This window comes from Stegostoma tigrinum, chromosome 1, assembly GCF_030684315.1.
Source record: "Stegostoma tigrinum isolate sSteTig4 chromosome 1, sSteTig4.hap1, whole genome shotgun sequence".
Lineage (NCBI taxonomy): Eukaryota > Metazoa > Chordata > Chondrichthyes > Orectolobiformes > Stegostomatidae > Stegostoma > Stegostoma tigrinum.
The window spans coordinates 139,959,741-139,981,053 of NC_081354.1; the positions used below are offsets into that span (position 1 = coordinate 139,959,741).

The 21,313-nt window shown below is 38.5% G+C and overlaps 1 protein-coding gene across 4 annotated transcripts in view; it reads right to left on the reverse strand.

Moving 5' to 3' along the window:
* The window catches only part of tln1 (talin 1), a 261,880-nt gene that overhangs the window by 116,692 nt on the left and 123,875 nt on the right, over window positions 1-21,313 (reverse strand). For all 4 annotated transcript variants that reach the window (XM_048541038.2, XM_048541019.2, XM_059649048.1 and 1 more), the window contains exons 3-11: window positions 20,740-20,897; window positions 15,592-15,689; window positions 13,695-13,824; window positions 11,914-12,066; window positions 10,962-11,104; window positions 8,019-8,146; window positions 6,307-6,367; window positions 3,353-3,457; window positions 2,344-2,499 (exon numbers count right to left, since the gene is read on the reverse strand). In XM_048541038.2, coding sequence (XP_048396995.1) covers window positions 2,344-2,499; window positions 3,353-3,457; window positions 6,307-6,367; window positions 8,019-8,146; window positions 10,962-11,104; window positions 11,914-12,066; window positions 13,695-13,824; window positions 15,592-15,689; window positions 20,740-20,869 — 1,104 coding nt within the window. In that variant the 5' untranslated portion in view covers window positions 20,870-20,897. The remainder of the gene's footprint in view (window positions 1-2,343; window positions 2,500-3,352; window positions 3,458-6,306; window positions 6,368-8,018; window positions 8,147-10,961; window positions 11,105-11,913; window positions 12,067-13,694; window positions 13,825-15,591; window positions 15,690-20,739; window positions 20,898-21,313) is intronic.

A 21,313-nucleotide genomic window follows, 5' to 3' on the forward strand; every position in this document is an offset into this window, starting at 1 on the left:
AACCACAACTTTAAGATAGAAAATGATTCTTTCAATTATCAGGAAAGTGCTGCAATACAAAATATGCTGGAATGATCATGTGATTGGTGTTACATCTGATCTACAACTCCGCTTACTATTCTGTTCCTTCTAATTTAAAAGTTAACATCTCAACATTTGGTAGAGCTTGAAGCTATTTACTCCCCATATCAGAGGATGGAGGACAGATGTAACTGTTTATTCCTATCACTGTTTCCAGTTTTAAGTTGGTAACTTCTGATAATCTTCATAAGATAGAGTATTTTATTCAATTCTTTCCATTTTTTGTAAATGCCAATTAAAAATTGGCCATATTACTGTGAGAAAGTGAACAAAACTATAGCGTGGCCTTTCGCTTTGTTCTGAATTACCCAAGGACTTCACAGATACTCATTGGTAAACAAGACTTGGAGACAGCCTTGATACATGTATTGTCTGTAGGATGAAAACTGAATGAGATAAGATTCACTCAACAGAAAGTTAATATATTACTACAACAGACAATTAAGTGTTACAAAACTATCTTGATTGCTGAAATGAACATTTGGATGCAAATCAGAATACAAAGCTGAAATATTAATGACATCACGAAGATGTGCATTTTCCAGCATGTACTAGCATCTACGCATGCCACTTAAATCCAAAAATGTTGTTTACCCATGTGGCCAACACTTCAGCTGTCAAGAGATATACTGCAGCCAGTTTATTTATTATCACTTCAGACTTGCATCATCAGTATCTTGTATAGTAAATCTGACGCTTGTACTTTTGCTTAAAAACTGCCAATGATAACAACATGATTGTAGCCCTGTGACTGTAAATGTTCAGGCAAACACCAACAATCAATCTGCCATTGATAGTAAAGAGTTCCAGTAAGGACTAAATATTGTTTAGACACAGACCTTGGTTTTCGTTGTTAAGGTCCTTGTGAAGACTTAAGCATGACTTGTAACTGCTGCATGTACAGTTTTGAGTGCTTACATGGTGACAGTACAAATAACTGAGCATCATTTCACAAGGAATACTGCACTTTGTAATCTGGATATTGATTAGAAACTGTTCCTCTGAACCAACATTAAAATTGGGGACAATGTATTTGCAATGAGATAGGGGAAATTCGAGATACCAGTCATGGCCTACAATCGAAACAAAAAAAACACTTGCACCAAATATGGTTTTCACTTCCAGAACTCAAATCCATCCCTTCGTATTAAACCATCATGGTCACCGCAATGCATCTAACCACTTCACTTGAATGTTACTTCATTGTAAAATAATTAACACCTACAATTAGCTTTCCCCGAATTCTAGCACTATTCCAGTGTATCTTTACATTCTCTCCAACGTCTTGACCTTCTTGCTAAATGTTACATTTCTTGGTTGGTGCACAGGACTGGACACAGAGCTCCATCCAAGGCCTAGTATTTTATTAAAACTTTGCATAAACTTTTGTGCTTGATGCTTCTACTTATAAAGCCTTAAAATCATTTTTTTAAAAAAGTCATCATATTTTAAATATTTCTGCCCATCAGGTCCTCTTCCTGACCATTAAAATTACATCAGTCTAATACAATACCGAAAATAAAAACACTGCACTATAAGTATAGAATATATGAAGCTTACATAAGATCGTCTATTAGAGAGCAATTCGAATTCTCTACGCTGAGCTACAAAACAAAGAACTGTACAAAAACATGTTTGACTTGCACTTCAGCTTCTTCCCAGAAAAATGTGTCAAAGTAGAGTAGTGTGCTTTAAATTTGCTTCTTAGCTGCCCCACATTGAAGAGCTTCATAATTAACTGGCCTGCTCAATTAAAAGTGAGCTATAAAACCCCCACCCGCATGCCATCTTGATACATTTTCCTACAATTACCCCAGAAATTAGCATATGTTATATCAAGCTCAATTGAAAGAAAAAACATTTTGCAGACTAAAAAATTAATGAACTAGAGCAAATTGGAACCTTCATCATACTTGTTTCGAGATAGTAGGAACTGCAGATGCCGGAGAATCTGAGACAAAGTGTAGACCTGGATGAACACAGCAGGTGAGCTGACATTTCAGGCCTAGACCCTTCTTCAGAAAGCTTCAGTTTTCTGAAGACGGCTCTAGGTTTGAAACATCAGTTCTCCTGCTCCTATGATGCTGCTTGGCCTGCTGTGTTCATCCAGCTCTACACCTTGTTGTCTCCCTTCATCAGGCTTTATAGTTTCTGCAGGACAACGTATGCTCAATGTGCTTTGAGTTTCATACATTGCAAATGGTTTGAAAGGAACTGCAACACTAGTAAGGAACAGAGACACTTGCTATAAATGAAACATACCAGGGTAAAACTCTTTGGTGATGCTGCCCAGCGTTTGATATTAGTGAGGTTCCATTCCTGTATCACTTCTTTTGTTTTCTCATCCACACGCATAACACTTTCTTTGGTAATCCCCAGTAAACGGGGTACAAGTTTGTTCTTTCCTTTCATTTTCTCCTGAAGAATATTAACATTTTATGTTTAAAGAAAACAATAAAAGTTGCAAGGGAGCAAGATGAACAATGAGGTGTAATCAACCATAAGTAGTAGGCTCCAAAATTTGAGAAGTGCATCTAATCAAAATCACAGGGATGCTTTCCAGAATAACAAGTTTTATGGAAGCAGCCAGACGCATTGCAAGATTTCCCTAAGTGACTGTTAGATACATACCAAATACACAGAGTCGGAGGAATGGGGGAGGAAAGAACCACCCAACAAATTAATTGCAACGTAAAATACATGATATAGTTATTTACTCTAAAATGTACAAGCATACATTAAATTCAAGTGGCCAATGAAACAGTAGAAGGACTAATGCCATTAATTGATTAACTAAGTAGAAAAGAGAGCGAGCAAAGCATGGTATGTAAGGATGAGCTCTATTTACAGGAACGTAGCACATTTTAGAGAAAGGAGGGCTCATGGGAAGAACATTTCTACCATATGAAGGAAACAGATAAACTACAAACTAGAAAATAAAATGACTGTCATTCAGAAATTGTTTTGACATATTATTGTGCTTCCCATGCAAACCCAGTGCTAGAAAACAATATTCTTTAGGTAGTGCAAAATATACTTTTAGTTTTGCCACAGTGGCAACATTTTCTCCTTTACCTTCAGTACTTAACAATTAAATACTTGTGCCATGTTTCAGATGAACTACATTGTTTGAAATGGAGAACATAATTTGATAACATTTAAATATTAATAAAGCATGTAAAATAAATTAATAAAGCATACAAAATATCATTGAATTATGAGAATATCACTTGCCAAATTGATTACTTCATAATTGACAATAACCATTTACCTTAACCAAGAAGAAGGAAACTCCATAGGTCTTTAACGATCGAGCCATCTTCACATACAACACTTTAGCCTCCATTTCAGTCATGTTCGCACAGTTTTTGTGTGTCTATGTATTTAAAAAAAATGCAAGTTTGACTCCTCTGGCAATCTCTAATCGTTGAGATGCAATGTCAATAAAGTGCATTTCAAACATGGCTCCCATGTACAGAAGATGCTCTACAATACTTTAAGGATATCTCAGTGGATGCTGAGAAAGAGGAAAATTGTAATAAATTAGAATGGTTCTGGGGGCAATGTTTTAACAATGTTACAAATTTTATGCAAAGTTTGGAAACATGATACAACATTCCTAAGGCCAGAACCTTGTTAAAACAAAGCAGTTCTTTCCCCTGGTGGAGCAGAAGACTTGAGAGTAGAGAAGGATTTTCAATGAGAATAGGGTAAGAAAGGAGGAGCTGGAAAGAGGAATGAGATTTTTGGAGTCAGTTTGCAACAGCAAAGGATGCCAGATGAGCTTGGAAGGTTGGAGATCATGACAATGCATGATTAGTATAAAGGAACCCATTATCTATACTTCTTTGGAAAGCATGAGGAAAACATAGAATTTAAGCCTTTGATGGCAATATACAAGAAATAATACAGTTTCAGTGTCTCAGGGTTTCAAATTGCATTGAGTAGAATCAGAGTCATACAGCATTGAAATAGATTCTTTGGTCCAACTCACCAGGGCTGACCAGACACCCCGATTTGACCTAGTCCCATTTGCCAGCATTTGGACCATATCCCTCTAAATTTTTCCTATTCATGTACCCATCCAGCTGCTTTCTAAATGGTGTAATGGTACCCATCTCCACCATTTCCTCTAGCAGCTCTTTCCATACATACACTGTCTGAAAAAAAAACTTACCCCTCAGGTCCTTTTTAAATCTTTCCTTTCACTGTAAATCCACGTCTCTAGTTTTGAGCTCCATCACACCAGGAAAAAGATCTTGGCTATTCAACCTATCCATGCCCCTCATGACTTTATTAATAAGGTCACCCCTCAGTCTCCTATCTTTAGCATCTCTTCTATAACATGGACACTTTTTAAAAGATATCACTATTTATTTCTCCAAGGTCTCTAGCTTCAAATGTCCTTTTCTACAGTAAATGCAGACAAATTATTCGTATATCTCACCCAATCTTGCGGTTCCACACAGATAACTTGTTGATATTTAAGTACTACAATCATCAGCAAACGCTCCCAATTCTGCCCTTTGGATAGAGATTAAGTCATTCAGCAAATAGCTAAACGAGGCTGGATCTTGGACAATGTTCTGAAGAACTCCTGCAGTAACATTCTATAGCAGAGATTACTGACCTCCAATGCCTCAACCATTCTCCTTTGTGGTAGGTATGACTCTTTCCTATTCCCATGTCTTAAATTTTGTTATGGTTCAGTGATGCCACACTCAAATATGTCAAGGCAAGTTGTTCTAACTGTTGGAATTCAGCTCGTTTGTCCAAGTCTGGACATTGTTGGCAATCAGGTCGTGAGCATTAATCTCATTTATGGGATTACAAATATCTAGAGTGCACCTCAATAATGCAATGCGGTTCAAGACAACATAAAAGGAAATAAAAGCAAATAGTGGAGAAACTGAATAGGTCTGACAGCATCTGTAGCAAAGAACAGAGTTCATGTCTTGAACGTAATTACTTTTCTTCAGGAATTACCTGGTGCCAGACTTACCAAGTTTCACCAGTAGACATTTGATTACAGCGTAGAGAATTTACAGTCTAAAGATGCTTTCAATACAGAAAAGGATTGTTTAACTACAAACAGATTGCCTATACCTGCTTAAAACTGAAAATAATTTTAAAACTATTAAACAAAAACAGAACAGGAACATAGGATATAGGATCAGAAATAGACCCTTCCAAACTTGTCTACCATTCAATGAAATGGCTGATCTAGTGGTGCTCTCAGCTCCAATTTACTGTCTGCACGACAACCCTCACACCCCTTGTCTAATAAAATTCTAACTCCGCCTTGAATAAATGTAAATATCCAGTCCTCACCGTCGTAAAAGGATCACACATTTTTAACAACAAGAAATTATTCTGTCTTTTATGGTAACTAGAGCTCTTAATCTTAAATCGGTTTCCTTTTTGTAGTCTTTTCACAAGTGGAAATATCTCTAAGTATCCATTCTATTCAGTGCCATCAAGATCTTGCATGTTTCACTTTTCATTCGTCTACAAACCAACACAGGTTTAACCTGTTCAATCTTGCGTCAAGACTACTTTGCCCCAAGTAGTCAACCTTCACTTAACTATCTGAAAATTTATAACTTATCATTTAAAGAGACCAAAATTGTACACAGTACTCCAAGTATGGTCTCATCAATGCCTGTACAGTTGCAGTAAAACTTCCATACTTTTACATTTCCTTGCAGTAAAATTACAACATTTGACTTGCCTTCCTCAACACTTTTACTCCGCATTCTAATTTTGAGATTGATCTACCAAAATACCCTGATCCTTCTGCACCACTGAGATCTTTAACTTTTTTCCATTTAAACGGTATACTGCTTTTCTATTTTTCTTGCCAAAGTTGTTGTAAAGGGCACATGCAGTTTCACACATTCTGAATAACCTGCTTCCAAACAGATCTACTTCTCAAGGGCAATTAAGAATGGGTGACTAATGCCAGCTATGCCTGTCCCAGAAACACAATTCATATTCAAAATATTGAATGAAATTAACATAAGTCTGTTATCTGAATTAAAGACCTCTGGCCAAATTAGAGCCTCAGCCTCAAAATATCTAAAAGTAGAGCATTTAGCACATTTATCCAAATAAGAATCAGCTTCCCACCATTGTCACAGTTTACTTTTAACTTCAGTATAAGAGATATTGCTTGTATTTAACACTTGATACAGCAACACAAATATCCTGTTTTGCAACACCTACCATGAATATTTTCTTTTCGCCTTTCTGCTTGATGTATTCTTTAGGCAGGAATTCTTTTAAGCTATAAAGATTAGCACAGTAAGCATTAAATGTCTGATGATGCACATTTAGTTGAAATATGGTTAAATTAGACCATGCTCTCTAAGCTTCTCCCATCTAAATGCATTTAGCACTACAATACACAAAATATTCATTTACATCAGCATATTTAAGCAAGCCCACTTAAAATATCAAAAATTCAAATGTGAATCAAACTCACATTTTTTGCAAATTTATGGATGACAAGTGTTTAAAATCATTGCCAATAGCTAATCTCATTACATTGGTGAAAACCGCCCCCATTGAAACAGATTATGGTAGCAAAATCAAACATTACCATTTTCCACTAACATTTCCAGTCAGAATATGCATCTATAAATCAGTTACACATGCACTTTGACAGTACAGAGCAGCCTACTCAAATATAAACACAAGGTCTTCAACTTAAATCGCCAATCTTATAGCATTGGAGTTTGTATTTATTAGTTTTCTTTCAGCTTGTTAGGATTTGACTTAAGATCAGAACAGCAGGATACACACACACCGAAAAAGGAACACCTCAGTATATCAGTGAGCCAAGAGTAAATCAAAGGCGTAAAAAGGTGCACAATAAATTGATTTACCGTGAAACTATTTTTACCCCAAAGTTTTATACAAGCTGCAGTATCTTTTGCTTTCTTCAAAAACTTTCATAAGTAATCTAGAAACATGACCCAAGTCTGCTGCAACAACAACCAATTACTACAAAATTCAGATCAGTGATCACAAGATGTACAATTGCCAAATCAACATGTATGATCAAAAACAGGTAATTTTAGAAGTGCTTTCCTCTCAGTTTTACATCCTTGAAATCAGTGACTCTTAGGGTGGGTGTATATTCTACAAGTACCAGGAAGTCATCCAAGTGATTAATCCAGTCAAAAACCTATTAGAAGGAGGGAGAGGCAAAGAGTGACCTCAAAAAAGCATAGTAAAAGATAGAAAGTGGAGTTATACAATATTACAATAGTCATACAAAGGCCAAGATACATAGGGTCACAGCAACAGCAAACAGGTTTGAAACTGGAGGAAACAACAAACAAAATTACAAGTTCAACTCAAACGTGAAGAAATAAACAACGTACCCTTTTGAAAGAGGTATACAACCTTGATGAATTCAATGACTAAACTAAACAATGAGGCCTAATGAGGTTAAAAAGCACTCAAACATCGAATTATTACAGATAAATTGCAGTTATCATAGAGCTGAGAGATATCTAATTAATATCTGTGATATTGATTATTATAGAGTTACTGAACATCAAGGAACTATAAGTAGATGACAAGGACAATAGAGGCAAAATAGTCCAAAAAAAAGCAAGTGTCATTTCACACCCATTAGACACCCTTCAAAACAAAAATCAAGAAATTAAGTATTAATATTTTTTACAGTAAGCTTGAGAATCACCTAAAATGCAATTGTCAGTGATATTCTGGATAGAAGAGAAAACAATAATTTACAATTTTAAATGCATAGTGAGAGGCACTGATGAAAGAACTAATACAAATCATGTTTCAGTGTTCAAATACTGTGCAGCACAACGTGAACATTGAAGTCATTCCTGAAGTCAGTTCTAATTCTTGTTTTGATCCAAGTCAAGCTAAGGTATCTCTAACAAAGGGTACCTACTTACTCTAAAAAGCCAGGTTTGTGCTTCTGCTCGTTGTGGGGTCCAAACTGGATCTGACATTGGTATCCTGCAAATTCACAGGCTTTGTCAAAGGATACTGGATGTGAACCATTCAAAATGTCATCTCTGGCCTGATACAGAAGTACAGAGGGAAAACAATTATTCAGCTAAAAGCTGTATAAGCATCATTTCAGGGGCAGTAGTGAGTTCTAAATTACAGAACAAAATTTCAGGAGTCAGCTCACATGATTGCTTCAATTTTAATATAGGTAATGTAGCATGTGCTTCACTTATACAGCTTCACACCCTCCCCATCTAAACTCAGCAACATTTGGCTATTCCAAGATAATAAAATGTGAGGCTGGATGAACACAGCAGGCCAAGCAGCATCTCAGGAGCACAAAAGCTGACGTTTCGGGCCTAGACCCTTCATCAGAGAGGTGCTCCTGAGATGCTGCTTGGCCTGCTGTGTTCATCCAGCCTCACATTTTACTATCTTGGAATTCTCCAGCATCTGCAGTTCCCATTATCTCTGATAACATTTGGCTATTTCTTTCTCTTCACACTTCCCCATGAGATGCATTTAAGTTGTTCACTGCAGTCATGTGTAATAGCTAGTTCCACACTTTGAATAAAGTATTCTTATTCAATTTATTAGTTAATATCTTCTATTTATGCCCCTAGTTTTTAAGACTCCCTGTTTTAAGAAAATATCTACCTCCATTATTTAGACACTTCTGAAGACTTTTGATTTCATTTTTTCTGATAGAACCTATTGTTTTCTCCTGCTCTTGCTTTCTTCTCTCATTTTCACTTCCCCATTTGACACTGCAAACTAGGCTGTTATTATTCTGCATTAGTGACCTGTCATACAACTTACTCTTTCTGATTCAACTTATTCTCTTTCTCAGCCTCCAGTTTTAGCTGCCCTACCTGTTCCCCCTGATTGGAATGTATCTTGGCTGTACCTGAACCATCTCCTCGCCTCTCCACTCTGAGGGCAGCTCTTCCATTACAGCTTTGCCCACCAATCTTCAATTCCAATTTACTCATAATAAAATTGTTCTCATCCACTAAAACTGGCCATTGTCTGATGACACGTTTTACAGAAGAAAGATTACATAAAAGCTATATAGAAATTTAACTGACTTCTCTGAATTTCTTCTAAAAATGTACCCTAGAGCTTTGTTGATATATAAAATGTACTTGTTAACATGTATCAATGTCTTTAATGATTGATCAGTCTGTACCCAAGATCCTCAAACACCTCTACTCCATTTAAACGCATATATTTTTCAAGGAATAGGAGGCATTCTTTATCTTCCCACCAAAACCCACCACTACACACTTGTAAATTGAAAATAATTTTTATTCTGCAAGTTACATATTTGCATTTTTAACAGCATCTACCTCAGTGCTAATCATACTCTCCAATTTGATGCTAAAAATTTTGATACGCTTAGAGTCCAAACCATTCATATAAAATGTTTCCAGTAGTGAACAGCGCAGATATTTGTGGAAAACCAGCTCCTCTATTTTCCCAGTTTGAGTTAAATGACATTATTCTTTATGCAGAAGGCAGCGAGCCTTTTGAATTCTCTACCATAGGTTCCAGGTCAAGTCACAGGATACATTTAATGAACAAGTAGCATCATAAATCACATCATATATCATGCATCAAAATTTGAGCAAAAACACTTCTCATCTCAGACTTAAATGACCTACTCTATATCCCAAGACTGTGAACCATTGTTTTAGACCTCCCCAGTCACAGGAAACATCATCCCTGCATTCAGTCTGTTCCATCTTGACAGAATTTATATATTCCAAAGAGATCCTTCTCATTATTCTGAACTCCAGAGAATACCTACCCAGTTGATCCAATCACTCCTGATACAACAATCCTGCCATCTCAGGAGTCAATCTGCTGAATCTTTGCTACACACTCACAACGACAAGCAAACCAAGTCCACACAAAATACTGTGCGGTCTCAAGATCCTGTACAGCTGCAACAAGACATCCTTGTGCCTGTGCTTAAATCCTCTTGCAACGAAAGCCAACATAAAATTGCCTTCTCAGCTGCTTGGTCCACCTTCATGCTTGCTTTCAATGACCAGTGTACAAGGCAATCTTTGTGCATTAATATTTCCCAATCTATCAATTAAATAGTCCTCTGACATTCAGTTTCGCCTAACCAAGTGGATGACTTCACACTTGTCTATGTTATGCTTCATCTGCCACCTATTTGCCCACTCACTCAACTTGTCTAAATTGCCTTGAAGCTGTTTTTGCATCTTCCTCACCACTCATAACCCTATCTAGTTTTGTGTCATCATGTGATACATATAATATTTTGCATACACACTTTTGATTCCCTCATCCAAATCAGTGATAATATTACAAATAGCTGGGGCCCTAGCACTGATTTCTGTGCTACCCAATGTCACAATCTTCAACTCTGAAAATTACAAATTTATTCCTGTTTCCTGTCTGCTAACCAATTCTCAATCCATGCCAGTCAATTACCCCAATCCCATGTGCTTTAACCTTGCACACTAACCTCAATTTTATCAAGAGCTTTCAGAAAATCCACTTGCTACATTTTGCTGATTCTCCATTATCTAATCTTAGAGATAGGACCTCAAAAAAAATTTGAATAGGTTATCTTCTATTATGAACTTGAGCATTTTCCCAATTACTAACGTTAGGTTAACAGGTCTGTAATTTCGTTTTCTGCCTCCCTTCTTTTTAGGAAGTGTTATTACACTTGTCACCCTCCAATCTGAAGCTGTTCCAAATTTATAGAATTTTGAAACTTAACAGCGAATGCATCCACTGTTTGCACAGCACCACCTTTAGTGCACTGCAAGATGGATGATCAAATATGTCAATTTAATTCTGTTGGAGGTATAAGTGCTCTTTTCTTTATTTAAGAAAGTACAAACCTGAACATAGAGCAAGTTCAATTGCACTGGATCTCTTGAATCAACATTTTGATCTGAATAGAAGAACTTTCGCCTGAGAAGCAAGGTTTCATTTTCGTCGACACCCTGTTCACGAAGTGTTCTACCATGGTCCAACCAGTTTACTGGAAGATACAAAGAATGCAGGGTCACTATTGCCATCCTGAGGTGCTTAGATATTACTGTATCTTCTATTTTAAAACTCTTTCTCAACATTAAGCTCTTCACCAAATTTAATGCTATAGACATCAGCTGTGAGAGCCAGCAACTGACATCTCGCTCATCTAAAGTGACCATCCTTTATGTATGAGGCAAAAGTATCCTAGATCATTCAACCACAGCCATGAGCAGCATTTCATCATTTCATTTGGCTACAAATTGACACTTCTGTTGGAAAGCAACTTGGGAACAGGAACATGGTGATTTCTCTTGGCCCTCATGGTCAGGAGCACACATAACCTATTGCTACTCTGCCTAAGGTGATCTAACCCAGTACAGATTGAATCTAAGGATATTGCAATACTACATGGCTCAAGTCCTGACCAAGTATTGCATTTATCAACTCACTGATCAAAAGACTTGGAGAGACCAAAAGAAAACTGTACTGCATCAAGTGCTTTCAAACTACCTGATTCCCTCCCGTCTGCTCAATAGGAATTGCATCATAGTTCCTACTCTAAATTTCATGGAATGCTGTCTCACATTAATTTGCTTCTTGGTTGCAGAATTCATTTCAAACATTGCCTACTTGTTAAATACATGGTCAAAAGTGTAGCTCTGTACCAGAACAGAATTTTGATAGTGTACAAATTAAAAATCAAGTCAACCTAAATATTTAATGACAGTACAGCAATTCAAATGGTGTTAGAGAACATTATATAAATAATTACAAACGATTTTGGTGCAGTTTTCTGATTCTCAAGAAGTCACTCACAATCATCATCTGTATGAAGTTTTTGTTTGAGCTTTTCCATTTTCTTATCATCTCTTAACAGAGTTTTGTCTTTTTTCAGAGTCCCTGTCATTTCTTCTTTCTTTTCTTCAACAATTTCATGTACAAGTGAATATTCATCATGATTTGTGATGCCTATTAAAACAAAATCAATTAACTATTGTTTTATTGTAACGTGCAACAGAAAATGAAAGAGATAACTGAATACCAAATGCAGAGTTAGTTGGTCAAATCTCCATAAATGAGGTCATGAGGCATGAACCAGTGTCACAACAAAATTCAAATTTGCTCTCCAAGTAACATCTTCATTTACTGGATAGAGCTGTTTTGTGGTTTAATTGAATAGAAACTTAAACAGATATACTTTATATAACTATAATTTACTTCACATCTACTAGAAGCCAACACTCAAACCATAAACTACACACAGTCATTAACCACAGAAAACACTGAATTCTGTAATTTTGCTCCAATGCAAGCAAGTGCATGTACTATTACAATTAACCACAGGAACGTCACGGAGACCTAAAGGAACATAGCTGAATTAATGATGAATGAAGGTAGCCGAATATAAAATAATTAAGTTTGGTCATGCAACACCATATTAAATACAGCACCAGTTAACAGATTAGGTATAAAGCTGTGTTGAAGAGAGAGGCCTCCATTCTTTATGGCAAAAGCCAAGATTAAATTGTTCTGGTCTTTCCAAAAGGAATCAGGCTTGAGGAACAGACGTGCCAATAACGTTGGCTTCAATACTTTAACAACAAAAGAAATTCAGCATCGTTAATTTTTCAACCACTTTTACATCCACTTCAGTACAGAGCAAGAAAAGGTTTTAATATTTCACTCAAGTTTTACTTTTCAAAAAAATTTGAAAACTCATTTGTGATTTATCCTATAAAATGCCATTTTTCAGGCAGAGAGAGAGCCTAATGGCAATTTACAGTTTGATATTTCTGGAATATATTTCTTCTCCCACCTCAAAGTGACTGATATGATATTCATTAAAAGGCTGAGACTTGCACATTATTCGAAGTGAGCCAGATGGTTCAATAATTTCACAGCCACAATCAACTATAAGTACATTTTTAGTTCTTCGTGCAGGTGATGGACTGCTACATAAGGAGCTCCACTTTATTGATGGAAACACCAAGGTTCAGCAGAGACTATACTATCTCTATAACACATGTAAAAATGCACACAGCATAGTCTTAGATGGCTGCCAAGTCAAGTCCCTTTTGGATTCCATAAATGCACACAGGGGAGGTTGGTAATAAGGTGGCTGGGCAACATGTATTAATACAAAGACCATCTAATATTCTTCATTCAGTGAGCATTAGAATGCTGGATCTCATTTATACCTCTCAAAAAGGTATACACTGAGCACAATCTAACCATTAACTATTTCTTTTCCAAATAGACTAACCCAAGTGCTTCCTTCATGAGTACATGAGCAAATGGAGCACAAAACACATATGGCAGATGGTTGTGAAAGAACCATCAGGACTATATCACTAAATAGTGTAATTATTGGAATTTGCTAATCATAACTGACAAGCTATTCAGTACGCAAAAGGGCAGAACATTGTTCATGTGAAGTTTAAGACATAATTCAGAAATCCTTTACCGTACAGCGTGTGGAATCCACTAGAGGGAGGGATCTCAGGAGTTCACCATTCCATAAGATTAGGGTGACAAACAGGGAAAGGTGCACAGTGGAGTGAGGGAAAGGCAGAGAATATAATGCATATGGATCTCACCAATTCTGGCACAGATTGTCATCAGCATGTCGCTCACTATTTTTGAGTCATCTACCATAACTGTTTTGATACTTCCATCCAACATCCTGATCTTCAGAGGCCTTTGCTTCCTCTTGTAGTCCAGTGTATCCTTGGATTAAAACAAAAGGAGAGGCGATTTGCAACTCAGCAGTAAGATCTAACAACCTTCCCCATATGGTTGATTGAATTAACATATTTTATGTTCAAACATCCTTCCAAAAGACTGGACATTGTAACAGTACATTGATTCACAGCTGTCTGTGTCAAAGAACAGTTTGAAAGTTTTGTGAGGCAGGTGTGTTTGCTACTGCACACGAATTAGCAGATCCAAATTCAAGTTGCACGCTGATGTGCAAGCAAAGTGCAATTAAAACATGCTTAAATCTTCCTACACATGCCAATGGGCAAGCACAAAGAACAGGAGAAAATCATGGTCAAGGATAGAAATAAAATTTGAGATTCTAGCACCACTCTTTACAGATCAAGACAAAGACAAGCAGACATTGCTCAGACTCCTTGGAAGAAACATACAGGAGACAGAGGATTGGACAGATTGGATGTGAAGATTTTTCCACCAGTAGGAGAGACTAGGACCTGAGGGTACAGCCTTAGAGTGAAGGGGCAACCTTTTAAACTGAGATGAAGAGGAGTTTCTTCAGCCAGAGTGAATCCGTGCAACTCATTGCTGAAGGCTATGGTAGCCAAGTCATTGAGTATATTTAAGACAGACATAAACAGGTTCTTGATTTAAAGGGGATCAATAGTTATAGCGAGAAGGCAGGAAATTAGAATTCAGAAATGTAGCACACATGATAGAGTAGTGAAATAGACTTAATTGGGCAAATGACCTAAAGCTGCTGCTCTATCTTGTGATAATAAAATGTGAGGCTGGATGAACACAGCAGGCCAAGCAGCATCTCAGGAGCACAAAAGCTGACGTTTCGGGCCTAGACCCTTCATCAGAGAGGGGGATGGGGGGAGGGAACTGGGATAAATAGGGAGAGAGGGGGAGGCGGACCGAAGATGGAGAGTAAAGAAGATAGGTGGAGAGAGTGTAGGTGGGGAGGTAGGGAGGGGATAGGTCAGTCCAGGGAAAACGGACAGGTCAAGGAGGTGGGATGAGGTTAGTAGGTAGCTGGGGGTGTGGCTTGGGGTGGGAGGAAGGGATGGGTGAGAGGAAGAACCGGTTAGGGAGGCAGAGACAGGTTGGACTGGTTTTGGGATGTAGTGGGTGGGGGGGGGGGGGGGGGGGGAAGAGCTGGGCTGGTTGTGTGGTGCAGTGGGGGGAGGGGATGAACTGGGCTGGTTTAGGGATGCAGTAGGGGAAGGGGAGATTTTGAAACTGGTGAAGTCCACATTGATACCATATGGCTGCAGGGTTCCCAGGCGGAATATGAGTTGCTGTTCCTGCAACCTTCGGGTGGCATCATTGTGGCAGTGCAGGAGGCCCATGATGGACATGTCATCAAGAGAATGGGAGGGGGAGTCTGCTTTAGACAGTTGAGTGCTGACCACCATAGATCACATTGGTACCAACAGTAAAGGATTGAATCCCATTTCCAGTTGGGCTGAACTTGAGACCTGATGGAGGTCGTGGTGCATTGGCCAGACCTGCTTTTGGGTGGAGGACCAAAGTTTGATCTCAGTCTAGCATCAATTGCCTCACTTATGTTAAAACAACCTACAAAATTTGATACTCTCAAAAAGGTGATTAAGCAGCATTGCAATTCCAAAACAAAACCTCGATGAAATGGTGTCATTTTAAACAAAACAGAATTCCATTATCCGTGCATCAATCTAAAAGTCAGCTAACTTACAGTATACCTAAAAAAGGGGAATGGTTAATAAGATATGAAGAGCAAAACAGTAAACTTACCCCATTCCTCAACATGTAGTAGTCCAAGGCTTTGCCAGACTCCAACCAGATGCCCTTCTTTGGGTCTTCATCAGACAGAAACAATCCATAATCAGTGGCTGCAAGACAATGAAAAATTATATTTTAAACAAAAGTTCCAATTACCTCCATCACCCACAAGCAGGAGATACACAGAACAGAGCCACTTGTAAACAGCCTTCAAGCCACTCACCATCTTGACTTGGACAATATCACCTTTGTTTCAGTGTCACTGGATTACAATCCCAGAATCTCTAACAGCACTTTGAGCAAACCAACATTCTATTGACTGCAGCAGTTCAAGAGAGTGGTTCACCATCTTCTCAATGGTAATTAGGACAATAAAGTCTGGCTTTGACACTGGCATTCACATCCCGCTAATGATTAAAGAATGTATTTTCTGTGCACTGGACCAATCCAGTATCTTGGAATAATCGCAGATACAATCATATTTTGGTTATCTTACTGGATGGGGAATCCACAGGTCTGAACAAATAACTTGAAATGAATTAAAAGCCCACTATGGCAGTTCATGAAGTTGAATTCAGCTAATCTAGTTAATGCAGAATTAAGTGTTAGTCTAAGCAATACTGACTTTGAAACTACAGGATTGACAATTCCAAGCTGGTTTTCTAATGTCCTTTAAGAAAACCAACATCCCTACCCAGTGTGGCTGCTAAGTAAATTGAGAGCCAATATGTTGAGGACCTGAACAGGCCTCTGAAATGATCTAGAAAGTTTTTCAATTTTAATAAACCACTACAAATAAACAGATGATATATCAACCTTTTCCCAGCATACCCTCACTACCTAACTGCAGTAGTTTGAGACAATAGCTCACCAGCTTTGGAGGGATGCTTCGGGATGGACAATAAATGAGATAATCTGGGCACTGCAACTCAGGAAGCAAATGTCGGCCAAGGAGGGACGACCATATAGGTTTACAAGACTGTTACCTGGACTTCAAGGGTAACGTTTAAGGAAAGATTAAACAAAGTAGGCCTGTTCTCTTTAGAAGTTAGGACGCTAAGGATGAACCAGTCGAAGTCTTCAAAATATTAGCATGCGTGCCTTCATTGCTCAGTCCTTTGAGTATAAATTAGATTAGATTAGATTCCCTACAGAGTGGAAACAGGCCCTTCGGCCCAACAAGTCCACACCGCCACTTGAAGCATCCCACCCAGACCCATCCCCCTATAACCCACACACCCCTGAACACTTTGGGCAATTTAGCACGGCCGATCCACCTAACCTGCTCATCTTTGGACTGTGGGAGGAAACTGGAGCACCTGGAGGAAACCCACCAAGACACAGGGAGAATGTGCAAATTCCACATAGACAGTCGCCCGAGGCTGGAATCGAACCCGGGTCTCTGGCACTGTGAGGCTGCAGTGCTAACCACTGAGCCACTGGGAAATCATGGTGAGGCTGTATTGCAGGTTGGTGAGACCTCTTCTGGAATACCATGACCTGTTCTAGTCACCTAGTTATAGGAAGGATATTATCCAGCTGCAGAGGACTCAGAAGAGATTTACCAGGATGTTGCTGGCTATGGAAGGTTTGAGTTATAAAGCAAGACTGGTTACGCTGCAACAACTTTCATTGATGCAAAGGAGATTGAGAGGTGACCAGATAGAATTTTATAAAATAATGCAGGGTATAGATAGAGTTAATTGCAGTTGTCTTTTTCAAAGGACGGGGCATTTCAAGACTTGGGGACACATTTTTAAGGTTAGAGGAGAAAGATTTTAAAAAGAAATGAGGGACAACTTTTTCTTCTACACAGAGCACTGTTCACATGTGCAATGAACTTCCTGACAAAGTGGTAGATGTGGGTACAATCACAACATTTAAAAGACATTTGGGAAAGTAAATGATAGGAAAGGTTTAGAGGGACATAGGCCAGGAGCAGGAAGGTGGGTCTACCTGTTTCCGTGCTGTATGACTCTATATTATCTCGTGTGCTTTTTCCTGTTAAAAATGAACAATTACAAACTGATCGTGTATTCTAGAACTGGGGGCACAGTCTAGAAATTAGGGTCAGATGGCAGTAAAATCAGAATCCCTATAGTGCAGGAGGCAGCCAGTAAGTCCATCAAAGCCACAGTGACACACCAAAGAGCATCCTACCCAGACCCACACTCTCCATTCAGGAGAGATGTTTAAGGGGGGGGGGGGGGGGGGGAGGTTTAAAAGGGACGTAAGGGGCAACTTTTTCATTCACAGGGTCTTGTGTGCATGGAACCAGCTGTCAGACGAAGTGGAGGAAGTTATCTGGAGGAAAAGGAGCAGTCAACATTTCAGGTATTACCCTTCTTCAGGAAGAGACAGCAGGACCTCAAGAAGGGTAGTACCTGGAATGCTGACTGCTCTTTTCCTCCAGATGCTGCCTAGCTGCTGTGTTCTTCCAACCTCCTGTTTGTCTGCTTTGGATTCCAGCATCTGCAGTTTGTTTTTTCACCTCTATCTAAATCTGTTTCCAAGCTGGATATCCGTATGACTCTATGTTAAGAAACACTTCCATTCACAAAGGGTGGTAGATGTTTGGGACACTTCCACAAATGGCAGTGGATGCTGGATCAGTTAAGTTTAAATTTGCAATGTAAAAAAAAACCTGCTTGTTAAGCAAAGGTACAGAGGCACAGGGGTCAAAGGCAGGTACATTGAGTTAGGCCACAGAATAGCCAATGATCGCACTGAATGGCAGAACAGGCTTGAGGGTCTGAATGCCCTACTCCTGTTCCAATAATAGGGCAAAATTACCCTATTAGAAGTGACTTGGTAAAGTTAATAGCATTTTAAGTAGCCACAGAGTTGAAGCTACATCAAAATTATCATGAGGAACCCTGCAATAACTGCATTCAAACTTATCAACATATATCCCATTTGGTGCCTCATCACCTGGTCAGAACTATTTTTGCTCAGCTAGTCAGTGATCCAGTGTTTGTTTTTCTAGCTCAACTTTCTTAACTATTTTTAAACTGGACTAAAAACTATCTGAAACAAAATCTGCCCAACAATTATTTTCAAAACTAATTAACGTTAACTAAGACAAACATTAGGATCCTAGTAATTGGTACCCAGGAATTGCTTACAAATATTCCCATGTTACTAACAAAGACATAATGCAAATAATTTGCTCCTAATCACTGACAACAATACTCTGCCATACGTGATGCCATGTTAGGATCTACTGTCAGAGCCTCTGATTTCCCTCCTTTGCAGTGAATGCAAGCAGCAATGCATTCCACTGTTTCAGAACAGCTAAAAATCAGGAATTTTAACATTGGCAGAAGGCAAAAACTTACCTCCTTTACTTTTTTGGGGGGAATAAAAATCAGGAAGTGTTCCTGTGACAACATGTCAATTTCTAAAATATGCCCTTCTCTCTGGACACAGCATTCGCTTCCCATGCCTTAATCTGGTGACTCTGTGGATCTCGCTCACCTTTAGTTATAGAACATAGGACATTCCCGCACAGTATGGGCCCTTCAGCCCTCTGTGTTGTGCCAATCAGTGAAACCAATCTGAAGCCCACGTAACCTATACTATTCCATTATTATCCATATGTTTATCCAACAGCCATTTAAATGTCCTTAAAGTTGTCCAGTCTATATATGGAAGACAGCCCAAACAGAAATCAATGCAAACTTTAAAAACAAATTCCCATCATATAGAGAGATCAGGCATCACAATGAATTGCTTTCCCATCAACCTGTTGATAACTATTACATTTCTACTCAGTTTACATTTTACTAAATATGATTTCAAATTAAGTGAATTGCTTAATAATGCATTCATTATGGTAGCTAAACCCCTTAATGTTCCAAAACCATCAACTCACTGTTAGACTTAAAATAAAAGCATGTTGCACAGATCTGATTTATTCAACTGTAATAATGAAAGTGAATGAATGGGACAAAAACAAAGTTGCTGGAAAAGCTCAGGTCTGGCAGCATCTGAGAAGAAAAAATAACAGTTAATGTTTTGGGTCTAGACCTGAAATATTAACTCTGTTTTTACCTTCACAGATGCTGTCAGACTTGCTGAACTTTGCCAGCAACTTTGTTTTTGTCCCTGATTCACAGCATCCACAGTTGTTTCAGCTTTTATAAAGTGAATGAATGGCGCAGGTATTAAATATCAAATCAGACACTGACAACATTGGTTACTAATTTTTTTAGTACAACCTGTTGATAACCACATCTGGTGACAAATATACTTTGCATATTTCCCACCCCCACATATATGTGGTTGCTTAAACAAGTAATAAAATGCACTTTGAATCATAGAATCCAGACAGTGTAGAAGCAGGCCCTTTGGCCCAACAAGTCCACATCAACTCACATAGCATCCCACTCAGACCCATCCCCCTAATCTACACATCCCTTAATACTATGGGCAATTTAGCATGGCCAATCCATGCAGCCTGCACATCTTTGGATTGTGGGAGGAAATCCACACAGAAAAGGGGAGAATGTGCAAACTCCACACAGACAGTGCCCATGAATGGAGTTGAACCCGGATCCCTGGCACTGTGAGGTAGCAGTGCTGACCGTTTAGCCACCTCGCCACCCCCAAATTCTTTCCTCATATCAGCAGCAATTTACAATGTCTTGTCATGTTATGTCATAGCACACTTCTAACTATCGATCATCATAGAATCATTGAGCTGTACAGCACAGAAGCAGGCCCTTCAGTCCAACTCGTCCATGCCAACTAGATATTCTTAATTATTCCAGCCCCATTTGCCAGCATTTGTCCCATATTCCTCGAACCCTCCTGATTCATATACCCATCCAGATGCCTTTTAAATGTTACAATTGTACCGGCCTCCCCCACTTCCTTGGGCAGCTCATTCCATGCACACAGCACCCTCTGCACGAAAACGGTGCCCCTCAGGTCCCTTTCATCTTTCATCGCAATGTAAATCTATGCCCTCTAGTTTTGGACGCCCCTTATCCTGAGGAAAAGATCTTGGCTCTTTACATAATCCTATCACAGATGTAGACATTGAATCATGTTGACTTTTGAAGAATTTTTTGGTGAACAATTGATCTCACTGGTTTTGTTAAAAACTTTTTCTAAATAGTGGTGTCAACTGGCCAGGAAGGAATAGCTCTGACTTACGCTGTCCCATCTGTGCTTCAGGAACCCGATCACGAATCATTCGACAGGCATCGTACACCATTGTCGAGGGTTCAAATTGCATAGTTTTGATAGCATTCCCAACTCCAATCTTCAGCGATAAGACAACCATTCTGTCTTCTTTTAGTGTATAAACTCAACTGGAAAAACAAAAAAAAAAAGAGAATTCTAGTAACTGTTACACTTTTTGTCCGTGGAACACAAATTTCATCAATAAATTGAGTTCTTTATCTTAAGAGGCAGATTTTACATCATTACTTTGTGTCAGACAGATTTCAGAGTGAATCAGAAGTAATCAAATTTTGTGGTGTTCTGTTTTCCACAATACTAAATCATCCTATTAACTCAACTGTTGTAAAAAAGTTTAACCTTAAGCAATATGCTGCAAAATGCTATAAACAGCAATGCACTTCACTTGGGGTTTTAAAAGCCAGAATGAAAAAGACCTAGTCAAGTACTGCTCCTGAATCTTTTACAAACAGTATAGAATTGGGCTTGGTAAATGCAGGTTTTAAAACATATATATCGCACTTATGTTCTTCAATGAAACAACATA